This window comes from Sycon ciliatum, chromosome 10 (assembly GCF_964019385.1).
Source record: "Sycon ciliatum chromosome 10, ocSycCili1.1, whole genome shotgun sequence".
NCBI classification, from domain to species: domain Eukaryota; kingdom Metazoa; phylum Porifera; class Calcarea; order Leucosolenida; family Sycettidae; genus Sycon; species Sycon ciliatum.
Genome location: NC_088652.1, coordinates 20,566,012 through 20,591,618, shown reverse-complemented (window position 1 = coordinate 20,591,618; position 25,607 = coordinate 20,566,012). Strand labels below are relative to the sequence as shown.

At 46.9% G+C, this 25,607-nt stretch overlaps 2 protein-coding genes across 3 annotated transcripts; one reads left to right on the top strand and one right to left on the bottom strand.

The window, feature by feature from the left end:
- Positions 1-1,236: 1,236 nt before the first annotated feature.
- Positions 1,237-15,763, top strand: LOC135825628 (ADP-ribosylarginine hydrolase Tri1-like). Of its 2 annotated transcripts, XM_065338239.1 has the most exons (11): positions 1,237-1,657; positions 2,936-3,024; positions 6,716-6,820; positions 7,402-7,525; positions 8,640-8,769; positions 10,152-10,266; positions 10,651-10,797; positions 11,277-11,381; positions 13,006-13,150; positions 14,176-14,281; positions 15,182-15,763. In XM_065338239.1, the coding sequence occupies exons 1-11, from the start codon at positions 1,588-1,590 to the stop codon at positions 15,339-15,341; spliced, it is 1,296 nt and encodes a 431-aa protein (XP_065194311.1). In that variant the 5' UTR covers positions 1,237-1,587; the 3' UTR covers positions 15,342-15,763. The 2 variants fall into 2 exon arrangements, with proteins under 2 accessions (XP_065194311.1, XP_065194312.1); XM_065338240.1 differs by lacking the exons at positions 1,237-1,657; positions 2,936-3,024 and adding an exon at positions 6,351-6,609.
- Positions 15,764-17,707: 1,944 nt separating this feature from the next.
- Positions 17,708-20,278, bottom strand: LOC135826359 (uncharacterized). Its single transcript, XM_065338971.1, has 2 exons — positions 19,424-20,278; positions 17,708-18,788 (listed from the first exon to the last, which is right to left on the bottom strand). The coding sequence occupies exons 1-2, from the start codon at positions 19,674-19,676 to the stop codon at positions 17,761-17,763; spliced, it is 1,281 nt and encodes a 426-aa protein (XP_065195043.1). The 5' UTR covers positions 19,677-20,278; the 3' UTR covers positions 17,708-17,760.
- Positions 20,279-25,607: the final 5,329 nt, after the last annotated feature.

Sequence of the window (25,607 nt, the reverse complement as noted above, 5' to 3'; positions counted from 1 at the left end):
GTTTGTCTCCGTTCCTCTATGCCCTCTGCGCTCAGGCCGCGTGATGAAGCCAAGTCAAGGAGCCGCCAAGCTTGTCATCACCAGCAGGCGACCCCATTCCTCGGGATTTATTATTTCCTCATGGGCCGTGTGGGCTAGAACAGAACACCTGTCACCCTGGGAGGGGAAGGGGTTGCGTTGTGCCACATTTTGTCTGTTCATTCTATGTTACTGTGCACTATACTCTCTGCTTTGTATGTTGTGCATTATGCCATGTAACATGGTGCTTGGATGGCTGTTGTCTGGTGTGCTCCGGAATGTGAACCATCAGGATTGCCACTTGAAAACCCACAGCTCAATTCCACCAGGATTCAGCAGGAATTGTGCTCGGCGCTGAGCTGTGGTTTTTACTGGTCATCCTGAAGGATTTCATTCCGCCTGGGTTTCTGATCTCGATGATCATCAGAATAATCATGGCCCATATCATCATTCATACCATTTATTCATTGCAATCAGAATCTCATACACCTCAGGGGGGGGGGGGGCATGTATCAGAATGTAGTGCTACTAGTGGTGGAGACAGGCATGCATATACGAGGATCAAATGAATCACGATGAATAATGCATGAAGGGGAGCTGCAGTGTACACGGTACACATTTTGCATGTGCTACGTCACCATTGTACTTCATGTACATCACATGTGCACAGTCAATGGTCACCTGGGGAGGGGGCTGGAATACGGTGACCCCGGATTGCACCAATGGTGCCCGATTCCTGTATTATCCATACTGGCCCTAGCCCTTTTGCGTGGACATGCAATGTACATGTATACCGGGTGGCCGAATGGTGTTTCTATCAGACTACGGTATGCCTATGGAGTATGGGGCAAGCAGATACATGATCTACCGGTACATCATGACGGGGTAGATCCACCCTCGGAAATGCCTGATCGACCAGTCCTATCCCGGCAGTCCGGCCGCAGAGCTACAGCCTCAGTCATGCAGGGTCGACTTCCGTCATGGCTAAGGAGTACTAGTAGTAGTAAAATACCGATTTTATGGTTATGACATGACATCATTGACATGTGCAGTTTTAGCCAGTATACTGTCTGTGCATGTAGTAAGTTGTGATGATGACGAACCGGATCAGTCCGAATCTGACTCACGTGTGATTTTCAGGCAGAGCGCAAAAATGCTGAGGTCCTGTGATAATGATATCGTGAGGATGACTGAAATGAACTGTGTTGACTGTTAACTGTTGTTGTTGTTGTTGTAGACATCGAGTTTCATGATTTCACAATCACAGTCTTTTATTTTACCCAAGCTGCTAGAACTAGAAGTGTCCAAATCCTCAGTTCAGGTCTTGGCTGTTGCAGAGTTAGTTGCAGCAGTCCATCCAGTCCTGCACTCAGGCTGCATAGCAGGGAGTGTGGCATTTTGAGCCGACCCGGCTGGAGAAGATCTACGTCTTTTGTAGTCAAGCACAGCACCTCCTAATATACACTTGGGAGCGAGGACTGGGCTACCTTTTGAGAGAAACGCTGCATGCAAGAGAGCTAGATCCGTTGGCGTTTGCAGGTCCGTGCATCTCTTTCGTGACCGGACGCAATGGCGGAGATTAGCGCACGTAGTCGGATCCGCGGATCGCTGCTTGGTCTAGCGTGCGGCGATTCTGTCGGTGAGTGGGCTTGACTACAATACGTTGCTCAGTGCAAATTGATTCCTCTGGCTGACTGCTAAGTGACATTCTTTAAAAATCAATACTCACCAGTGAAGTCAGTACTTACTACTTGCACAATGTAAGTATGTCAGACAAGATTAAATGACATAGCCAGCCAAAGCATGATTTGTTAGTTCCGGAATCATTAATTTTGTAAAATTTTAAATACATAATGTTTGGTACAGCAGCAGTATGTGTGTGAAGCTTCTCCCGTGCCAGGGCCCAGGGTGTGCCTGTACTATACTACTGTTGTGGACATGGAAATCCGGTCGCACGTCTAGCGGCCCCAGGGCGCTTGTCATGCAGCCGTGGATAAGCGGTACACACATGCATTTTATGCGCTGCAGCGCGCTAGTCGCATCGGATCAACATGTGCCCTGCACGCAGCGTTCTGTACGCGCTGAGGGCGCCGGCCCCGGTCAATTGACCGGATTTCTATGTCCACGACAGTAACACCATAGTCCATGGCTGTACAGTATTAGTGTGGCGACACGGTCTGTGCATACGCGGCGGCAATGCGTGCTCAGCTAGCCATGACCCAGTTACATAATATATATATGATCTTCACAGGGTGGTAGAAGCAGCCACTCCTCTGGTAATAGGGAGAAAGCGGGTCTTCTGCTCCACTGAAATTCCAAAAGCGGCCTTCAGAAAATCGTCAGAGCTGCTCCTGCAAAAGTACCAAGTGCTTCTATATATGGATTGGCTGTGTCCTATTTGTTGGCGTACGGTGTGCATACAATACTGATATCATCATTATTACATGCACATCTGCCATAAACTGCATTAGCCATTCTAATGAGACACATGGGTTCCCCGAACTGTAGACATCGTGATCTACTTTGATATCTGGCGGCAAGTCTACCCTTGCTCACGCAGGAAGCGGTGTTGCATGCGACCGGGCTACGCAGGAGAAGCGCATCCACTCCACGTATGAAAGCAATCGCATTCCTTCAGTCAGCAAGTTCTCGTCGTTTGGAGACGATGCTGAGAACCTGCGTTTATCTTTTCCGGGGACTAATGTTACACACAACATGTGTGCGTATATCCGTCCATGTGTGCGTGCTTATGTGTGTGTGTGTGTGTGTGTGTGTGTGTGTGTGTGTGTCTGTGTGTGTCTGTGTATACCTGTCTGTTTTGTTCATGCTCGTGTCTGTACATATTTGAATGCATGTTTGTGTATGCAATGTTGTGCGTATGCTCGCTCGCTCTCTGTTGCATCACACACGCACACAGGCACTGCCGTGGAGTTCAGCAAACCTGGCTCGTTTGAACCGTTGACAGACATGATTGGTGGTGGAGCATTCAAGCTGGAACCAGGCCAGGTAACATTAGTTATTTGTTTAGTCAATGGTTATACAATCGTCGCCAAAATCCCGGCCTATATGGCCAATGCCGATAAAGTGGTGTGGTAGGCAGACACGGTGGTGCCACATGGTAGCATGCATGTTGTTACCAGTGTTTGCTGTAGATCTACCACTGCACTGCACTGACCATGCAGCTATGTACATGTAGTTATGTACAGTGGTAGTCCATGTGTTACACGGCCATGTACATGTACAGCATTGGCCAGATTTTGTTGGCGACGATTGTACAACCCAGCTGTAGATGTTTGTTGCTTTAAAAAGAAGTGCAGCACAGCAGGCAGGCGGTTGGCATGACGGCGTTTCTTGTCTAAATCCGTATATCAGTTTTGTGTGGATCCATACACATTGGAAACCGTCTTCTGTGAACAGCAGAGGATGGGCAACACATCGGCCAGTAATGAGTGGAGCCGGTAGTGGCCATGTGCCTTGATTACAGTACTGGCCGTGCAACACAGGAACTAATTCTGTTAGGTTTTCATTACTCGATAACTGAATTAACTAAGAATTCTCGAAAATGTCCAATTCATTCACAGAAGGTCAGAACGAACCAATGTGTACTGAACTAGAAAGGTGTTTGGCAAAACGAAGCAAACAACTTGCACCTTACATACTTCTGAGGCAGTTTGCTGCCACCTTTCTTGTCAGGAGTGACAGTAGTATCAGCTGGTATGTTAAAAGGCCAAGCAGCCAGTGTGTAGAAGTACAATGACCACTCAGCACTAACAGTTAACAGCGCAGTCTTCTGTACAGTCACACACTCCAGGCACTGTATTACGCACCTGCAATTTTAAAAGCCAGCCAGTGTTATCAGTCCTGGAGATGTCCTAGATAGGACATCACGGAACCCAGCATGCCCCAGCATACATACTATGCTGTTCCCATAGTAATCGTGACACGTGACTCAAAACTTTGTGTCGCGGCCGAGGAAGATGAACATGTTACACTCAAAACAAACGCAACGAAGGCCTTTCGTCTCAAAAGCAATTAGTTGTCGTTCTCCTGGCGGCTTGCCTCAAGCGAGTCGAGATTCGTATCTTGCCTTCACGAATTTTATTTTCCTCGTTGTGGAGTACGCCTGGACAAAGGAACTGGCAAGCGAATCGTTTTGGTCGCATTGAAAATTGCAAGTGCACAAGAGGATTGGCGAAGCAATTTGTGTTCGCACTTTCAGCAGAGCAGTAGCTGCTGCTGCGATAAAGTTTTTACTTTCGCCATTGGTTTCAGGCAGCAGAAGGATCTGGCTGAAAGCGATGGCGATACGTCCATGACCACCACGTCCTGGGTTGATATCCAAGAAAGACCGTCCAAGGTCCAGATTTAGCTAAGAGCTGTCGTGTCCAAGAAATCAAAAACGCCAACAGCAAGCTTTGGCCAAATAATATCTTCCAGGTAGTGATTTACGGGCCTAGCGCCTGCTGCCTCGTCTTCCTCCTAGGCTAGATCCTCTGCATGGCCAGGTTTGGGGCGAAATGAACGCACGGGGCGTGAAGAAACATTCCGAAAGGACCAAAGGCAAAACATTTAATTAGAACCAATCGTTTCCGAAGAAGCGCCGCGTGGCTACGAGAAACCCCACATGAAATCCCCAAACGAAAACGGCCATTCGGTCGGGTATTCGATGACGAATCGAATATACACTACCTCAATCCCCGCCGATGTCTGATATTCTCCGCCTATTCCTTCAAACTTGACCAATTCGGAAAGAAATCCATCGCCATTACGATTGTGCATCCTCCACATGCATTCAGAAATGCTCACGCAGCACTTCTTTTCTCGCGTGTGCGAGACCGACGCTTCCATGACAACTCTGGGACAGGTAACCAATCAGGCTCATTCAGAGTGCGATGTCCTAGATAGGACATCTCCCCGACTGGTTATGCGAGCATAAAAAAACACCTCACTGCGCTGATACTCTTTACCTAATGTAACAAGTGGTATTCTTACTGCTGAGCTAGAGCTGTGTTAATGTCTTTAAACCGGCACCTCTCACTCTCTCCATCATACTCTCTTGTGTAAAACAAGTCACGGGTGTTTCGCAGTGGCCACTCGTCAAGATGGCGGCAAATCCGAGAGTACAAAAATTTCGACTCTGCCTATGTGCGTGGCGGATGCGAATCTCGCACGTGCATGCAAAATCTAGCCTTCTGCAGAGCTACAAAGAAGCTGGGAAGAGCAAGTGTGTGTAGCCAGCGTAGGAACGAACGACGACCTTTTCCGAGAGAGAATGTGGCTCTTTTCATCCCAACATTTTACTCGCCACGCTCTCCCTCCCAGCTTATTGATACGAGTATGTGCTACCGAGTAGAAGTCTCCATCTTCAGAGTAGGCCAGGCAGAATCGCAAGGTAGAAATACTTGCTCACTTGGTTTTTTTGGTCCAGTTTGAGGTGTTGATGTGATCGTTGTGTACAACTCGAAGTGACAAACTTGAGACCCCCGCGCCACAAAAAACTAAGGCGCGCCACAAAATTTCGTTTGGCTGTTCAATGAAAGGATGTATGGAAGCAGGGATAAAAACTATCGTGGCTGCCGGCAAAACTCCTAGTAATGTAATAAACGGGGGTGTGACTTTGGTAATTCCAAGGAGAATGTACGCACGGCCATTCCACAACGAAGACGAACTACGAGCTCAAAAACACTCCGATTTTCAAACAAACGACGCAGGAACGAAGACATGGCCACAGTGTTCCCGTGTGGCCTTCAAAACACCTAATTTTACTTCGATATAGCGGCTGGTTCAGGGCAAATTCAGGCCCAATTCGACAGCGTCGTACCGCTCAGATTCGCCCAAAACACGAGGACATGTACGGTAGATCCAAATGCATACGCATTTTGCGTACGGGGACGACTGGCCAGAGTTCATGCACTGCAAACACCCGTGAAGTGATAGGCTGCTGAAGGCGCTAATTCTCTTCACACGTTGCAGCCGGTGCATATCGTTTGATTGTTTTGACTATCTTTGCTTCATTCCCATGTGTTTACTGATGAGAATGGGTCAGAAACCTTTTGGAGAATGACTTGGTGGTTGACTGAGTAATGGAACAAATTACGTTTTAAAAGTGCTTGTCTCCTAAATCTCCTTTCAAATACTAGCTGTTCTGTGACTTTCTGGCTCTATATGGATGATGTTGTAATGGAGTTGTAGACCCAATACACCACACAGTACTGCCCTTGGGTGATAGACCAACTAAACCTGATACCTGATACCCGCTGCAATGGAATTTTCCCCTGTACGTTGGTGTCGTCCTGGAGTGATGCTGCGGAGTGATCCAATTAGTGATTAGTTCAGCACTGGCAGCCAGTGATCTCTCTGCGCATCATGCATGTGTCACGGTAGTACGCTCTGCCCCTGTTAGGATATTGAGCTCTATTTTGCAGCAAGGACCTCGGACACTTTGTCAGTGCTAATTGATTAGTTTGTTCACCATCCAAGGGCAGTAGCCTATGTGGGGCTTAAGCCAGCCATGGCACTGATGCTATAGCAATGCCTGGAACGACACCATTGTTTCATGTATTGCGATTTCCAACCTGGATATTCAGGGTTGTAAGTTGTAACTCTACTTTGCTGTCATTTTTGCTCAGTGCTGTTGCTGATGATACTGCTGTGTGTGTGTGTGTGTGTGTGTGTGTGTGTCTGTTTCTGTGCTCAGTGGACGGACGACACGAGCATGGCACTGTGTCTCGCTGAGAGTCTGATTGAGAAGGGTAGACTCGACCTGTGTGATCAGCTGAGACGCTACATTGATTGGTATGAGGTAAGGGAGCTCTAGCTTGTACTGTGCCAACCTCTCTGCTTCACTCTCACGTAGATTGTTTAGTCTGAACTGTGTGTGAGGAATCTGAGGATTGAATCAAAAGAGGGAGTATGAGTGTGAGAAAGAGAGAGAGAGAGAGAGAGAGTTAGAGTGTGTGTGTGTGTGTGTGTGTGTGTGTACGTGTGTACGTGTGTGCGTGTGTTTCTTTTCTCTGCCAGCTACTTCGGTTGGTGGGTACACTTATGCCTGATTGTGTTGGGTCTGTTGCCAACGGGCTTGGCTGCTTGAAAGTGTACTGTTGTACCTTCCATCTTTGTTGGTTCCAGGGTTCATATACTTTCTATTTGAAGTATAAATACCTGTTAACCATGGACTGCTTCTGGCTAGATTAACTCTTGTGTAATCAACCCCTGAGGATCTTACACAATTGTCTATGGGCAGATGTGTGTGTGTGTGTGTGTGTGTGTGTGTGTGTGTGTGTGTGTGTGTGTGTGTGTATGTATGTATGTTTGGGAGGGGGCACATAGGAGTTTTTGTGCTTTTGTTCATGCCTGCTCGTTGTGTGGTGTTTTATTCTGCAGAATGGTCATTTAGGCAGTACCGGGGTGTGCTTTGACATCGGCATGACCACTCGCAATGCCCTCATGAAGTTCCGCAGGGACCAGGTCAATCCCATTGTCGGAGCACAGGCCGAGAAAGCTGCAGGTAGGCGAGCCACTTTTCATGTCAGCCGCACTGAGTCAGAGACTCATGCTCTGTGCATCATGACCGAAGTGTGATGCGAACGTGTTGGTTGCTTGGAATTATTTAAAGTCGTACTACAAACAGGCATATATGCCTCCTTATATGAAGACGACTTCTGGCAGTAAGACATTTAAAAAAGAAAAAGAGAAAAAAAGAAAGGATACGATCAAGAATGTATAGACTGAGCATATAGCTAGCCGGAGACTGAACATACAGCTAGCCTCGGCATGTATCAGAACGTGTGAAATACCATTCCCATTGCATCAAATCCAGAGCGTGACGATGTCGAGACCAGTTGGTCGACGCCTGGCCCCCACCACCATGGCTGCTGCATGTTCCCATTGCGTGTACCACATGGCTTTTAGTAAATAAAAAAATGTGTTGTGTGTGGGGAGGGGGTACGACATCATGGTGTTCGCATAGTTAGGTAAAGTATGTGCAAATCTGCTGCATCATCTGTATCATGCCTGTCATGATTGTCTGAAGCTATTGTCTGTGTTGTGGGTGACTTCACTCTTTAGGACTATTGACTGCCTTTTCATACAATACCTTTTGATGTCTAGAGACATACTGTCTAGCCTTCCCCTAGCGCGCTTATTGATACACTATCCAGCTGTCCAGCAGCTCTCCTTCCACGGCTCTCTATCTCGCTATACTCTTCTTCACACTCTATAAGTTCGTGTCTTCTTTACAATAAAATCAGTTCAGTGACTGACGAGTTCGAGATCACAGCAAAATCTAGCCGCTAGTCACAGTGCATTTTGAATGTGAGACCGTCCGTGCCTGGCAAAGTGGTTGGTAGTAGCAGGCTGGTCGCTGGTCATGGTGGTCTTTAGTTACAGGTTTTACTGTAGTACCAGGCTGGTCGCTGGTCATGGTGGTCTTTAGTTACAGGTTTTACTGTAGTACCAGGCTGGTCGCTGGTCATGGTGGTCTTTAGTTACAGGTTTTACTGTAGTACCAGGCTGGTCGCTGGTCATGGTGGTCTTTAGTTACAGGTTTTACTCTACATGAACATGATAATATTATGTTGCTTTGTTGTTGTTTTTTTTTTCGTTGCTCTCATTGACGTCAGGCAATGGTTCCCTAATGAGGCTGTGCGCTGCACCTCTGGCATTCTGGAAACAACCACGTGCAGCCATGGAAGCGGCTGTGTGGTCTTCGAAAACTACACACGGCGCTCCTCAGTGTTTGGATGCTTGCAGGTGAGCTGATTGTGCGTGCACACACACATGTTTGTGTATGTGTGTGTTGCATAGGTGGTGGTATGGGGGGGGGGGGGCATGTGTGTTTGATTGGATGTACAACCATTACACGTGCAAGAATATTTGTGCAACGCAAAGTGTTGTATGTTGGATGCTTGCAGGTGAGCTGCTTGTGGGCACACACACACACACATGTGCGTACCTGTGTTTGTTGCGTTGGCGGGGGTGTGTGTGGGGGGGGGGGGGGGGGGGGGAGGGTATGTGTGTTTGATTGGATGTACAACCATCATGCGTACAGGTCTACGTGTACAGAGTCTTGTATTTCATTACACGTGCACATATCTGTGCATGCGTGCGCTCACTAATCCATACATACTGACATACGCACGTGCATACTGTGTCACACATATCGTAGTATGCACATGCCCATCTGCCTTTATGCGCAAGAAGGGTTTTTTCTGAAGTGTGTTGTGTTAGTAGTGGAGGATTATGTGAGTTGGTGCTGGTACATGGTTTATTCCTTACTCTTTTCTTTCTATCTTTTTCTTTTCTTTCCCTTGTCATTTAATCACTGTCACTCACATACAAATACCGTCATAAAATATAAAACACAAGATTTTCTCATCTTTTTCTATTTCTTGTTTTTCATTAGCTTTAGCATGTTCATTCACATTCTTCATCATTTGTGAGAACTAGACCTGGTCTAGTGAGAAGGCATTCTACTGCCTGTAATTCTGGTGAAGTAAAATAAAGTAACAACAACAACAACAACAACAACAACATGGACCATGGTGTAGTGAAATACAGACCTCACTCCGATTGAATGGTATTGCATCATAGAGTGACTAGCATACACAGCTTCCTGTTCTGGAATATGTACTTCAGTATACTCCATGCAAGCTAGTTCTGCACGAGTACCTACACTGCAAGTGCTTTATATCACTCCTTGCCCTGGTTGTTCTCTGTATAACCAAAAGTACGTATCCCCCCAGAGTGTGCATCTCCTGATCCAGCTCTGAATAGCGTCTTGGTGGAGCGTAATCGGATCTTTTTGTCATGATACCGTACACATCTGAGATTACCCGGGGAGTCGCGCGGACTCTCAGATCAAAAACAACGGTGCCCTGCCTCGAGACCGGCCTTGCGCTGGCGAGGAGCGTATGCATGATATCAGAGGATCCAACTACGCTCGACCAAGACCTTATGCCTGACACGCATACTAGTCCGGCATGTGTACTAAAGCCAGATCTCTGGCACTTCCCCATCAAAATGTACTGGGGAGGGGATTGGTCGGAGCCAGTCACGGCGGAAGCAGTCACTCATCTCCTGTCGGTTTGCGAATTGATGTCGATCGTTTGTTTGCATTGTCTTTTGTTGCTCAGGTACTTTGCTGGGCTGTTGGTTGGTTGCATGAATGGTGTTTCGAAAGAAGAGCTCCTCTCGTCCATGTACAGTCCATTTGGAGTTGGGTTCTGGGATACCTTGGACCAGCCACTGGTGAGTTAAACTGCCATTTTCAACGCTGTTCTAATGGCATGGGGGTTGTCTCCTTTCTAGCATCATTTCAGACTGCACAACACCTTTGTGATCTTGCCACTATAGAGCATATTACTTTGTAAAGATTATGATCTGATCTCGATGTGAGAGTATGATGCTCTTCTCCTACCAGGATGTCGCCGCCAAGTTGAGTGGTTGATCGATGTTCCTTTGCCATTAATTCTTATATGTTGTTTGTATGGGTGCGTGTTTGTGTGTGTATGTGTGTGTGTGTGTGTGTGTGTGTGTGTGTGTGTGTGTGTGTGTGTGTGTGTGTGTGTGTATGTGTGTGTTGGTGGGTGTGCATCAACCTGCACTTGCGCTTGCACTCTGCATAACCTTCAGCACAAAGAGATCAGAGAGGTGATGGAAGGCTCGTTTCGTGTTCGTGAGCCACCAGAAATTGTTGGAGCTGGATACGTAGTGAAGACTCTAGAGGCAGCCCTCTGGGCATTCCACCATACCGATAACTTCCGAGATGGATGTCTGAAAGTGAGCACTTCATAGGAAGCTCTCTTATTGCTTTTCTCTCTCTCTCTCTCTCTCTCTCTCTCTCTCTCTCTCTCTTTCTCTCTTTCTTTCTCTCTCTCTCTCTCTCTCTCTCTCTCTCTCTCTCTCTCTCTCTCTCTCTCTCTCTCTCTCTCTCTCTCTCTCTCTCTCTCTCTCTCTCTCTCTCTCTCTCTCTCTCTCTCTCTCTCTCTCTCTCTTTCTCTCTCTCTCTCTCTCTCCGAATTCTCTCGCTCACCTTTCTCTCTCATTGTTTGTCAGCTCATACATGCGTCCATTCTGAATCCCTATAGCATATGTGCTCCCTACTGAGGGTACATTTGACCATCTAAGGCTGTTTGACCAAAGACCCAGGGCCACATTGTGTGTGTGTGTGTGTGTGTGTGTGTGTGTGTGTGTGTGTGTGTGTGTGTGTGTGTGTGTGCGTGTGTGTGTGTGTGTATGTTCATGATCATTCTGTTCAGGTAGCCAACCTTGGCCATGATGCTGACACAACAGCTGCGGTGTACGGTCAAATAGCCGGTGCCTACTATGGAGAAGACGGTATTCCCCAGGGATGGAGGGAGAAGGTATGTGTATACTGTGCAGGAGGGTATTCCGGCAATTCCCAGGGTTGGAGGGAAAAAGTACGTGTATACTGTGCAAGAGGGTATTCCCCAGGGATGGAGGGGGAAAGTACATATATACTGTACACCTGCTCATAGCAGTATAAAGGCATGCCCGTGACTATTGAAGACACGAAAAGATGAAGCCAGTTGTAAACCTGATGAGGCCTTTCGTACCGTTACTTCTCAAATCAGTGCATGGTGATCATGTGACGAAGCACAACGATGAGAATAATGGGACGAGAGGCTTCGTCAGGCTTACAGCTGGCTTTGTCTCTTCCAGTGCTAATAATGTTTCCCTCCGACTATGTCCTTATTTAAATATTGAAGAGTTGTTCTATTGCAGAGGCAGTAGGCTTAGGTTCTGCGAAAGTGCTCAATACCTGATTCAGCCAGAGCGGCGTACACAAAGGCACACAATGAAAATCTTGGAAAATTCCGTTGTAACTCAGAGTTTCCGACACACGATGCCTGTCCCTGCATACACTCACGCGATTACTCCTCCCGCTATCGTATTATCACACCTCTCTCCACTTAGATATACAGTCCGTATTGCCTATAAGGTTGGCGGCTATAGTAATAATTATATCCGGTATATTATACCGGATATAGTGATTAATTTCTCAAATTCATTTTCATTTGCCATAACTAAGTATACAAAGTTATCGCGTATAGTAATAATCGTCTATAGTAATATATCGCCTATAGTGATCAAATTCTTATTTCAAAAGACCTTTATTACATTATTTTTGCATCGGTTATAGTGATTGATGTAAAATCAAGCGATGTTAGAGGAGAACAGGGTGTTACTTCTTCGTGAAGAACTTGTCCAGTGAGTGTTGTTTGGTGAGTTTTGCTCGTACAAGTTGCCAAAATATGCCTCCATCGTGAGGAAATGCTGATTTTGTGTGTCAGGAGCTACAGCCAGCTACATGACATTGTACATGTATGTAGTGCGTATGTGCACGGCGCTGAGTCGTTTGACACCCCACTCGCATACATTGCATGTAGTATCGGTCATAGCAATATATCGCTTATAGTGATAAAATGCTCAAAATCAAGCACCAACGCTATAGGCGATACTGACTGTACCAGCGCCGCCTCCTATTCCACTATCGTTGTCTGATGATTGGTTCAGCCGTTAAACTCTGAGTCACAGCGGGTTTTGCCAAGGTTTTCATTGTGTGCCTTTGAGTTGCTCTATTAGAAAGATAGCAACATAATTTCAACTTGGCTTCTACACTCATGGGCCCCTGTGCGTATGTGACCAGTTTTTGTCAGTTCCTGAGCACTTCTGGAGCCTGGGCTATTTTGCTTTGTGACTTTTTCTGTTTTCCTGCCAACTTATTCAGGGGCGTCGGAAGGTATTTTAGTGTGGTACAGTCAGCCATCTGAAGTACAATTATCTGCTCGTGTGGGAGGGAAGGCTGAGCCGAAAATGTTGGAAATTTAGAGCCCAGATGACGGTGTATTTTAGTGATTCACGGGGCAAGTGGTACGGTCAATACCGTAGTGACCATACCGTGTCCGACGCCCCCTGTTATTCTTTTCCTGAGCTAACGTACCTTCACTGATGTGTTGTGCCCAGTGCTGCCTCGCTCCTCTGATCTGCATGATGTCTGATGAGCTGGATGAGATGTCGCAACATTACGCAACAGCATCGCTAGAGGGTATGGCGGAGACTGGCAACGTAGGAAGCATGGATGATGCATCGTCAACACCACAATATACTGGTAAACAACCTATGTAATCATGTGCAGGGTTCTAGCCAGGTAAAAATAGTAGGGGTGGGGGCGCGGAGGGGAGGGGGGGGGGGCGCAGGGGAAACAGTTACCCTCTAACACATTGTTACGTTTTCTAAAAGTGTCTTGCCAGGCCAAATGCAACGTTCTGGGGCGTTGCGACTTTGCCCCACACGAATGTGCCGTTGTGAACCCTGCCGTTGTGACTAGAGACTGCATTTTCGTGGAATGGAATGAAAGGACACAGAAATCGACAAATGAGTAGGGGGGGGGGGGGGGCGCTCAATCAGAGTAGGGGGGGGGGGGGCTCAATCAGACTAAGGGGGGGGGGGAGGGGAGTGCTCAATCAGAGTAGGGGGGGGGGGCTGCCCCCCCCCCCCCCCTCTTTGACTAGAACCCTGATATGTAGGTTTGTCCCTCCAGGGCTGGAGCCACTGGTACGGCTGGTACAGCCATTGTCGTACATGTACATGTAGTTGTTTTTACCAATTTCAGCCGTGTCATGGAATGTCCAGTGTGGGCTGTGTGCTATTAATTACATGGGAGTACTGATAAGCTAATCCTCCTACACTTCTCACTAGGGTCTCTCCTTTCTAAACTGTTCTTCGCGTGCAGTAAGGACATCTGTGCTAGGTGTATATCTGATGCTGGTGGAATACATAGCTAAAGCAACCGGATACAGGTCCCCCCTCGTTAGTAGATAATCTCTGGGCCATCAAAATAAAAATTTGGCACGGAGAAATGATCGGGCTCTGTAGCCGAGCTGGCTCCGGGCCTGCTGTCTCTGTCTCTGGCTGTCTGCTAATCTCGTCGAGCCTACCATTTTCACGGCTATTTTTCGACATCTCCATTCTTGCCAGTGACGTCATTGCTATAGATGCTGAAATGTCGGGTCTGGCTGACTCGCACATGACCTGTGACTTCTATTTATCATGTTAGACTTGTGAGCTTTGCTGATCCAGACAATGTGCTACTGTCTGCCTCTGTGTTTGCTGTATCCTGTGCTCTTGATGCAGCTGGACAGGATTATTGGAATTTGAAGATCATGGGATTTGACAAGATGGAGGAAGACTTAGCATTGTTTGTGCGCAGAATGCAGCCATCTCCGAAGGCTTTTAAAAGGTATATGTTCTCGCAGTCATTACTAGTGGTGACAGAAGGAATATTCTGAAGTAGTATCCGTGTCCGTGATACTCCCTGGGGGGTCAGTGACTGCATGCCAGCCGGATCACCATATGAATTGCGGCAGAGGTCTCTGTCATTGAATGGATTTGAACATCACCTCCAGCCCGTTGTGCGTAGGCAAACGACAGATCTTGCATGCACCATTCCCTAACCTCACCCTCTACACCCTGCGTCTCATTGAAACGTTGTTTCTTCAGCCCAATGGGTCTTTTATGATCATTCTTACGGTAGAAATTGTGTGTGTGTGTGTGTGTGTGTGTGTGTGTGTGTGTGTGTGTGTACGTATGAAAAATAGGGATTCACTGGCCAGAAAAGGTCACTTCAAACAGCTGTGTGGTGGATACCAGGCTAAAAATAGTGGCGGTCAATTCATCAGCCTTGCAAGCTGTTGAATGGTGTAATCCCAGCACAAGTTGCTATGCCTAACATAGCTGTTCGCTATCATCGCTTCCGCGATGGGCATGTCTGAGGTCTGAGGTGTACGTGTGTGTGTGGGGGGGGGGGGGGGGGCGTGTGTGGATCCCGGGACCGACAACCTGATGCCGTCAAGCCTTTTTCTGCACCTTGTCCTCACCCACTTTCTGCGGTTTGGTGAGCCCATAAGTGGAGTCATATTTTCAAGTCCACCTGTAGGTTGGACATACGGCATCAGACTGGGTGGGATGCAGGAATTATCTGCGGTGCGCCTGTTTTCAATGTTGTAGAGATCGTCACTGAGAAGCATACCCGGTTTGGGGGGGGGGGGGGTGGATAGACTGCGCATGGTCACGAGATGCAGTGTCATTAATCCTCCGACTTCTTGTTGCTGCTGTCCCTCTGTGTACTGGTGCACTGCAGTCTTGAAGAAGCACTGGAAGGCAAGAAGACATTCATGGATAGTTACGAGAGCTTGGACAAGGAATATTGCAGCGTGGCAATTCGTGATTCAATGGTTCAGATCATGGATGGCTGGATCAGCAAAGAATCCAATCGCCTGCAGGCTTCAAGACGGCTGTAAATACGGACGCCGATTTTCTCAGACTAGCTTAGCCGTTGCTGTCCGGGACTGGTTGTGTAATGTGTGCGTGCCAAGACAACAGGACCTGTATAATATGGGAAGAGTTTGTTTGCACGGCGTGTTCTAGTGCATAAGGCATGGAAGGGATGACGGTTGATGCACTTACCGTGCCTACCATGCATGAGCGCCAGATGATGAGTGATACAGTTCAGATGCACACCAGGAACTACGCCTTGCGTTGACAACATGGATGTACGAAGCATCTGTGGATCGGCACTATATGGCAGTGCATGAGATAAACTGCATAGGCTTTAGGAAGATTTCTGTACATCGTTATATTGTCAAGTGATTTAAAATACTATAGGATTGATTTGTGCCAGTTTGTGACTGTTTCTGGTGCTCAGAGTTCGTGAGTTGTTGAATTTTCTGTGTGTTTTGGTGGTGGTGCTGGTGGGGGGGGGGGGGGGGGTGCGTGCATGCGTGCGTGTGCATTCGTGCCTGTGTGTGTGTGTGTGTGTGTGTGTGTGTGTGTGTGTGTGTGTGTGTGTGTGTGTGTGTGTGTGTGTGTGTGTGTGTGTGTGTGTGTGTGGTGGATACCAGGCTAAAAATAGTGGCGGTCAATTCATCAGCCTGGCAAGCTGTTGAATGGTGTAATCCCAGCACAAGTTGCTACGTCTAACATAGCTGTTCGCTATCATCGCTTCCGCGATGGGCAGGTCTGAGGTGTGTGTGTGTGTGTGTGCGTGTGTGTGTGTGTGTGTGTGTGTGTGTGTGTGTGTGTATGCAGTTGTAGTTGTACGACTCAGTTGTGCTTTTGGGAGCTCTGACAAGGAGGATGTAGCTGCCTTCAGCAGCCAAGCGCCGTGTGGTGTAGACCAGGCCATGGATGTGGCAGCCCGTCTCAGTGAATTTGCGGTTCACTGGGAGTTTTTTGACACGCGATAGCACAAGCACTGAAGCAGGTGATGCAGTAAGGTCCAAAGGTCTACGCAGGTACGTGTGTGTAGAGCAGCCACATAGGCTGTTTGGTAGAGAAGTGACCAGTTGCCACGGAACTTGGCTGCTTGATGTCGTTTTGTAAAAGCGGGAATCGTTGGTATTTCCCCAAATGAACGGTTCGGTAGCGCGGAAATTTCGGTAAACCAGTTTCCAGATCCAAAAATGCATTGTGCACACTGTGCGGCATGGCATAGTTGATTTTTAGGTCGCGTTCCATTTTAGGTAAACGTTACGTGTGCCAAAATTACCGAAAATAAATCACCGAAGTGTTCCGGTTTAGCAGTATTGTTTTTTCCACCTGAGGCCTGCCCTTGCTGCTATCCGGATGCATGATTAAACTGTATTTCACCGAATGTTTAAAGTTGCACCCGTTTACTCTAAACTTGAAGGGTAACAGGGGGGGGGAATCGAAATTGACCGTGACTTTCTATGAATATTTGGATACATGCCCCCAATCTGCGGACAGAATGGTTTCGTCCTTTATGGACTCATCAGCGCAGCACAGAGAAAAGGGATACTTGTACATGTACCTGTTAGAGGATGGCGACCGTGGTTGTATCTGGGTAGATCAAATTTAATCTTGTGCAAGCCATGGTCACGATTAGGCTATTGTTTGTCAGATCCGCTTTGATCTCAGAGAAGCTCTGGAATATGTCAACATGGTCAATGCTTACGTCTACTGAAGTATGATGCCACGGTGGCTACTGTAGTGCCCTCAGTCTATACCTGCACCTCAGTCCCAAATGTTTTGAGGGATGTCACGTGTGTGTGTGTGTGTGTGTGTGTGTGTGCGAGCGTCTGCTTCCTCTCTCCCGCTCTTTGCGGACGTGTTTGTTTGTCTCTACTTCTGATCGGCATGGTGGAAGACCAAGCTGATTTCAATCATGCATAGTTGTTTATGAGCATTCTTTAGGTAGCTCTAAAATGTACAATCATCATGTATTCAGTTCTGTCAGTCCTAGCCCCTTTTCTATGCATGAAAGGATTGCGTCTAAATTCTCTTCTCTAAACCTTTAGCATGTACTTGGCTATCTACCGGGGGGGGGGGGGGGAGGTACAATGTAGATTGATCAATGCTCCGAGGCCATAAGAATTACACGGTGATGTACTTGTATTTTATGCATGGTTTGCAGGCAAAGGTATTGTTCCTTGTTGGTTTGCATTACTGAATATCATAATCAGCAGGAGTCTTAGCACCATAGATTTTTTTTAAACAGCTGCAAAATTGACTTGAATAGAAGTACACTTTGGGGGTGATAGAAAATATATAATTGATTAAAATTCGTGAATATAGATTTTCTTCAAAACAAAAGTTCAAGGCAACATTTTCTAGTGCTGGAGTGATCTCTCCATCAATATACAAGATCATGTGTAGCATGTAGAAAGTTTATGAGAGCAAGCACCAGCACCATTTTCTGCATCAGGACAAGGTGCACTTGCAGCTACTGGCATGTACGTTTCGTAGTGTGACCATTGTCAGCGTATCCTGATCGTGCTCAGGATGTACTGCGCAGTTCCTGAAGTGACGATATCGAACAGGTCTACAGCCCACGGACTCCGCAATTGTATTGCCTGCACCGGATGCCTTCTGCTCAAGCATTTGCCTGTAGTCATGGAAGTATGCAATGTGTCCAGGCGTCTTGGGGTTAATTTGTACTGGGTGGGATAGCGGGTAATTCGTACAAGAGTTAGGTTTACAACGATGTAGCACAAGATTCTGGTCTAGGTAATATATGTGTGTGATATTGTCACGTTTGACACTGATCTGCACTTCATTGGTGAACAGAAACAACGAGCCATCATCTATGGAGCGTGTTGGACGACACTCGTTGCCTTCGTCGCCACTGTCTTGGGAGTCAGCAGTCTGGTTATCAGTTTCTGTCGCAGAGCGGCGATGTCTGCGTTGCTGTTGTTTCCTATGACGTTGTCTGGCTTCTTCGCCTGTGAATGACGGGGTTACCTTGACTGATGCATCTGATTTACTCGAAGACCTCTGTGCCACTGTCAGTACTGGGCCTTTGGACAGAGATGTAGTAATACGAAATCCTCCATAGCTGGTACTGGGATCGAGGGACATAGTGAGATACTGTGCTTTGTTTGTCTTCGTATTGCTGCTGCCATCGTCCTTGCGGTGCAGCATATAGGCCATGATTGTTGTTACTTTTATATCTAGCCAGAATGCCTTGCAATCACCTCTGCTATTGCCATTCCGAGCGACTTGCGCTGGAGATGGGGGTGAGATCTGCTCTTCACTTCCAGTTACGGGTCTAAGAAGAAATGTGACGTTGCTGGAATTCTCTCTCTGGAGAACAGGATGAAATATGGGACGAGGGGCATTGGACGTTGTGGTGCAAACTGCTTCTGAAGTGGGCTCCATGTGTATATGCAACCTTGCATCCAATAGAGGGGATGAGTTGGCAAAGTGATCAGGTGATATCTTGAATGACACTGTACACGGAAACAGACAGTACACCGAACCCGGTATTAGTCGCAGTGGAACTAGGGCGTGCAGTGAGCAGTAAAACGACATGCTTCAGATCAGGGGGAAGGCCGATGCTCGGGCTTGGATCTATGTCTCGTACACAGCTGCCACTGTCTAGTTAGTTCCTGTGACCGCACCAGTTTGGCGGTGCACTTCTCAGATACTTTAATCAATTAAAGAGCGCAACACACAAAATTGGTTGCACAGTGGTTATACAATGTTAGAACATTTCTTTCTTTTAAAGTGATAGTTGAAGGCTGAAATCCAACTGATCTAAGGCATTGAACAAGAACATACCAAGGTCTACGTGGGAAGCTCTGGCTTTGTAGGCAATTACGACGTATAGAGCTAGTGGAAATAGGTTCGCAAGTCAACTGAGAACTTCTCAATGACAGTCGACTTCGTGAGTCCTCTGACGCTGAGCATTGTGCAGCCCCAAACTTGCAAACCCTGGGCTGTGCACTCGTGGTGAAGTTTGAGGCGCTAACATATTCTTCGGGTCGTATTATACCTGACACATTTTTAGGGTGAGGAATACAATGTGCATTTTAACCATTTTAAATTCACTTAGAATATATGTTTTTATCGGTGACATGCTTACCTCGGTGAGATGTTTGAGCAGCAGCGGGCGACGCATTGACGAGTCGCACACCACAAAGGGCAGTCAGACGGATCTTGTCAGCTTGTCCGGCGTACCTCTCCTGACTAGCGAGCCGCTGGAGAAATCGCCGGCAAGAGCTCCTACGACTACGATGGATACGGCCCTCGAACCCGGGAAGCATGCTCAGTGATGTCACGAAGAATACCAAAACACAAAGCACGTGCTTTGTTGACTTTGAAGAAGAGATGTTCATGGCTGGAATATTTGTATCTGATTGCGTAAAGACAGGAAGAAAGAAGCAAAGCAAGGAAGACTGATTCTCGTCTGTGCTGTTCTGTTCTGAGATCACTCACACTTTTATACGAACTAAAGACACCACAGCAACGACAAGTTGGAGGTGGTCAAAGCTGGGTAAAGAAATGAGAGCCTCAAACTCATGTTAGACAAGGTGAATTGAAAGCATCTTTGCTTGAACACAGGAACAGCCCAACAGCGCCAGTTAGTGATGGTCAACACCAGCGAACACTCATAGCTTGATATCAGTCGGCACAGTGCAACTCCTGCTGCAGTACGCATCGCACATGGCAAGAAAGAAAGGTCAAGAACATTAGATCTCTTTTCCCTTGCAAGCTCCCCCTCCGATGCCATGTGTTGTGTTGAACAACCATGGTATGATTGAAGCTGAACACTTCGCAGAAATCGGCCACAGTCTTTCCACCGAATCGAGTATATATTCACGTTTTCCGGCTCGTGGAGGTTATCGAAGAGTATTTTCTTTCGTGGCCAATTTCGCACAGGCATCAGGTGCACATTCGCAGCTTGGTGCTTTGAACCTGTATTGGTACCGCGTTGGGAACTCGGTATAAATGCTTCAAAGCTGGTCGAAGCCTCAAGACCTGGCCATATATCGGACTATAGCGCAAGTTCAACAAAGGCAGGGAGACCATCACGCTACATGTATGTGCACGCAGATTGTCAGAACGAAAATGAGCAGGAATTATTGTTAACGCCTGGAGAGGAAATTGTACAATTCAATGTGGCACATTGTTACTGCTTGCGCTATTTTTGGCACATTGTCCCATTCCTGGTGCACATGCCACGTCAACAATGGTACAATCATACCACGATGCGTGTCAGTACTGTACGGTATATGCATGTACTTGTGTTGGTATGGATCTACATGACTTGTAGTCAGGTTTTGAGTGGAATTCGTACCTCTCCGACACGACGCGAGGAATTTCCTGGACAATTGCCCATATCACCCCAGTATCAGTAGATGCAGAGATCAAGCCATGGGCGCGGTGGCCGCATGCAGATCTACTCTTCAGCGAGCGCTGCTTCCAGGTCAAACGTGGTCCTACCGGAAGATGTGTGCTCTTCGCGCTGGACTTAGACGGGTTGAGGGCATTGATGGTGATCCTGGCACGGACTGGGTGGGGGTGTCAGCATGTCCTCCGTGCACTTGAGAGCGTGGAGTGAACCAATTAAAAGTGAACCACTGTCGTATGTAGGGAGAAGCGTTGCTCGACGATCTATGATATTGATAAGGCATGGTAGTGGTCGTGGGCAGTACTGAGTACAATCATACAGTCATGTACTTAGTGTGTTGGCAGCCTACATGTATGTTCAATACATACAACGTGGGCCGAGCCTTCCGACCACCCTCATAGGCCTGAAGGATCAAGGCGAAGATGTAGCTCCTGCACTTACATGTACAGATCAATGTTGAGGTTTTACTAGGAGTTCGTAAAGCGAAAGCGAACCGCTGATCGGCACCTGTAATTATTTGACTTGCATCCCTAGTCGCAGTCCCTCGCCGCATCCCTACTTCGAATTCTAATGTGTTGCAGAGTTCATCATCCCGAGTCCGGCACGGCATCAAGCCGTTATGCAAACTATGATTATGGCTGTGTCCTCCGCCTTATGATGCATTGAACACACACGGAAACACAATAGCGAGAATTTCCAGATTGCGTACAGTGCTCAAAACCACAAGGACAACCGGCTAGATCATTGCTGTAATGCTGCGTTTCATGCATATAGCAAAACTAAGGAAACCCTCAGACAACTGATAATCTGTACATCATCTGGCTACAAACTCACTACAATGTATATCCAGGCAAGCAGGGTAGTGTCGTTAGTGAGATATGGCGCGGATGGTGTCAATTTACCAGTACATCGCAACATGAGAGGTGAAAAGAAGGAAGAGAAGGAGTCATTACTGCGACTTGACTGTCACCTCTCCTTCTCCTCCTTCTTTGCACCTCTCATGTTAATTAACACCATCCTCACCCTATCTCATTAGTCACACTATTCTACTTGCCTGGGTATAGGTTTGTAAAACAGAGAGGTTCCAGGCGGCAAATCTAGTTCAAACGATGATAAGAGGACGAAAAAAAGGTTTTTACTCCGACTTTCACGCACTAGGCGATAATCAGATAACAGTATAAATGAGTAAATCTGGATCTGTACTGGTTTTCCACAAAGCAAAGTGTAAATGACTGCCTCATGGCATAAATGTAAATGACTGCCTCAATGACTGAGGCAGTCACTGTAAATGACTGCCTCATGGCACAAATGTAAATGACTGCCTCAATGACTGCCTCAATGACTGAGGCAGTCACTGTAAATGACTGCCTCATGGCACAAATGTAAAAAGTGCGAATGGCAGCAGTGCAAAGTGGCGCAATGGCGCAAATCTAAAATATGCGAATGACAGCAGTGGTAAAAGATATCGAACTGGAGCTAGTTGTCTCCTACTTGGTCAGGTAATGGCTGTGGATGGTTTGCAGTTCCGAAGTTAGTACTTACATGTACATGTATTTGTTCAGGCCTCTTTTACGGGCAAATTAACACAATGGTTTAAAATGCAATAAATCATACACTGGAGAAGAAATCAGAAAAAAATGCTTGTGTAACATAAAGAATTTCAAATCCAAACCAAAAAAAACTTCAAATCAATTTTTTTATACGTACATGTATTCTCGAGTGCGGATTCGTACCTCAGCAAACTTTACGCTTCGCACTCTCATTGGCTCGGCAACATCCTTACTTCTAAACCGTAACCGTTTATTGCTGTGAACAGTGACACAGTCACATCACTGGTGCTGAGTCACTTGAAGAGAATAACTACAATTGTAAGTGCCACTGCCAAAGTTCTATTGTTCTTTTGTTGTAGGGCTGGACCATTCCGGGCACATGCGATTCCTACGCGCATAATAGTCTTTATGAGTGGATTGCACACTTCCAAGGACAAGGTGCTTGAAAACGTCACGATGTCAGGTCGTTGTAGATAGACTGCGTGACCATTTACATGTACATATGCTCACACCATACATTTTAAATGTACTATGATTTTATTACATGTACATGTATACCCAAGCTGCCCCATTGCTTGATCTCTGCGTTTCAAAACGGATTGATGCCGATCTTCCGAAATGCAATTCGTCAGGAACGGCTGCACAGGGAAACACAATCATGTGCATGAATACGTCAATATACATTGTATTGCTGCATCTTTGCACGCGTAGACATGCATGTACGAAATACAAGTGACCAGTGTGCGCACATGTACACACGGAATGGAGATTTCAAGGCAAACAATTGCGCCTGAAATACTGTGCCAGGTTGTGGCCAGTTTGATTGGTGGCTGCACATTCCTCTTTTCATGATGGACAGTGCAACTGCAGCGAGTGGTTTGTTTTCACGATGAGCAGCATGGCCAACTGTAACGCAATTGTTGTTGCGCCCATCGTGCCCATGTGGTGTCAACCCACTATGGCTGCTTGTTGTTAGACCAATATCTGCGTGCCTACAATGGTTGAAGTAACCGATCGGCATCGAGCTCATGATACCGTGTCCCTAGACATTTCTCGATAATCTTCACGAGCCAGAAAGTAAGATTATACTGGATTCGGTGGAAGGCCAGTGGGCATTGTCTGCGAAGTCTTCAATTTCACATACAGTACATGCGCGTGTACATAGAAAACGGTGGTTGAAGACAACACGTGGCATCCGAGGGAGCATGCAAAGGAAAATAGATCTAATTGTCTTGACCTTTCCTTCTTGCCATGTGTAATACACTTTGTCCTTGTCTATGGTTTTGATCGTCACGGTTGGCCTCGACATTGCTTCTCCCATTAGCCTGTAAGGCGTTCCACCAAAGATGCTTTCAATTCTTTCAATTCTCCTTGTCCCAATTGAGTTTCAGGTTCTCCTGCCCATCCTTCTATGTTATCCAGTTTTTTGTCTTGTTTGTTGCGTCTTGGGCGTGTACCTATAAAAGGGCGAGTGATCTCAGAGCAGAACAACGAAGACGAAAATCCTTGGTGTGCTTCTTTCTTCCTGCCGTTTGTAATAATTCTTATTCAACTACAGCATTTTAACCATGATTGCGGTCTCAAAGCTAACACGGCACGTGCTGTGTTCAGTCGTGATCGTTGTGTTGTTGTCCGCCCTGTTGCCACACTTTGAGGCACACGCCAACCGTAGTCGTAGGAGATCATGTCGACGATTTCTGCAGCGGCTCCAGCATCAAATGGACTCCTCCGGCCAGGCTCGCGAGGTCCGTCTTACTGCACTTTGCGGCATGCAGCCTCTCAATGTCGCCTCGTCTCAACAATCTCAACAAGGTAAATCATCTCGTGACATAAAATAACCGTTTATAATTGTCCGCAAACGCAGCCACTTACACATTCTTCTTCTCTTCAACTTCAAAAAACCGGTCTCTTGCTTGTGAATATCTTCAAATACTAAAGCATTGCCCATAGGCATATGTTACTTTTAGGTCAATTGTATGTTCTCCATGGTCAGCCAAATCCACCCCCAGACATCTGATGTCTGACAGACGGTTCTTGTGCGTATCCATGTACATGTATATGTATCTGACTAAGAGAATCGTGGGAATCCTTTGATCTGACCCTAGAATGTGTGCAATCCGATAATTATTCAATGCCAAAGGAATACTGTGTGGCCTGATCCAGTTTTGTGTACTGCCTGTGTCCGTGCACAGCGTCATTCAGAATATCTCCTGATCACTTTGCCAACTCGTCACCTCTATTGGAGGCTAGGTTGCATATACACATGGAGCCCACTTCAGCAGCAACTTGCACCAGAACGTCCAACGCCCCTCGTCCCATATTTCATCCTGTTCTCCAGAGAGAGAATTCGAGCAACGTCACATTTCTTCTTAGACCCGTAACTGGAAGTGAAGAGCAGATCTCAACCCAATCTCCAGTGCAAGTCGCTCAGAATGGCAATAGCAGAGGTGATTGCAAAGCATTCTGGCTAGATATAAAAGTAACAACAATCATGGCCTATATGCTGCACCGCAAGGACGATGGCAGCAGCAATACGAAGACCAACAAAGCACAGTATCTCACAATGTCCCTCGATCCCAGTACCAGCTATGGAGGATTTCGTATCACTACATTTCTGTCCAAAGGCCCAGTACTGACAGTGGCACAGAGGTGTTCGAGTAAATCAGATGCATCAGTCAAGGTAGCCCCGTCATTCACAGGCGAAGAAGCCAGACAGCGCCATAGGAAACAACAGCTACGCAGACATCGCCGCTCTCCGACAGAAGCTGATGACCAGACTGCTGACTCCCATGCGAGTGGCGATGAAGAAAACGAGTGTCGTCCAACACGCTCCATAGATGATGGCTCGTTGTTTCTGTTCACCAATGAAGTGCAGATCAATATCAATCGTGACAATATCACACACATATATTACCTAGACCAAAATCTGGTGGTACATCGTTGTAAACCTAACTCTTGTACAAATTATCCGCTATCCCACCCAGTACAAATTAATCCAAAGACCCCTGAAGACATTGCATACTTCCACGACTACAGGAAAATGCTTGAGCAGAAGGCATCGGGAGCAGGTAATACAATTGCAGAGTCCGTGGGCTGCAGACCCATCCAGTATCGTCACTTCACGAACTGCGCAGTACATCCTGCGGACGACCCAGATACGCTGACGATGATCACACTACAAAGCATACACGCCAGTGACTGCAAATGCACCTTGTCCTGATGATCATAATGATCCTTTCCTGAACAATTATGCTAAGTAGAGAAGGAGCAACATGTTCAGTTGCCTGATAATCACTATAGAAGCATGATACAGTACTCTAAGTTTCAATAAACGCCCAGTGGTCGTTCGCATTCGATGTGGGCAC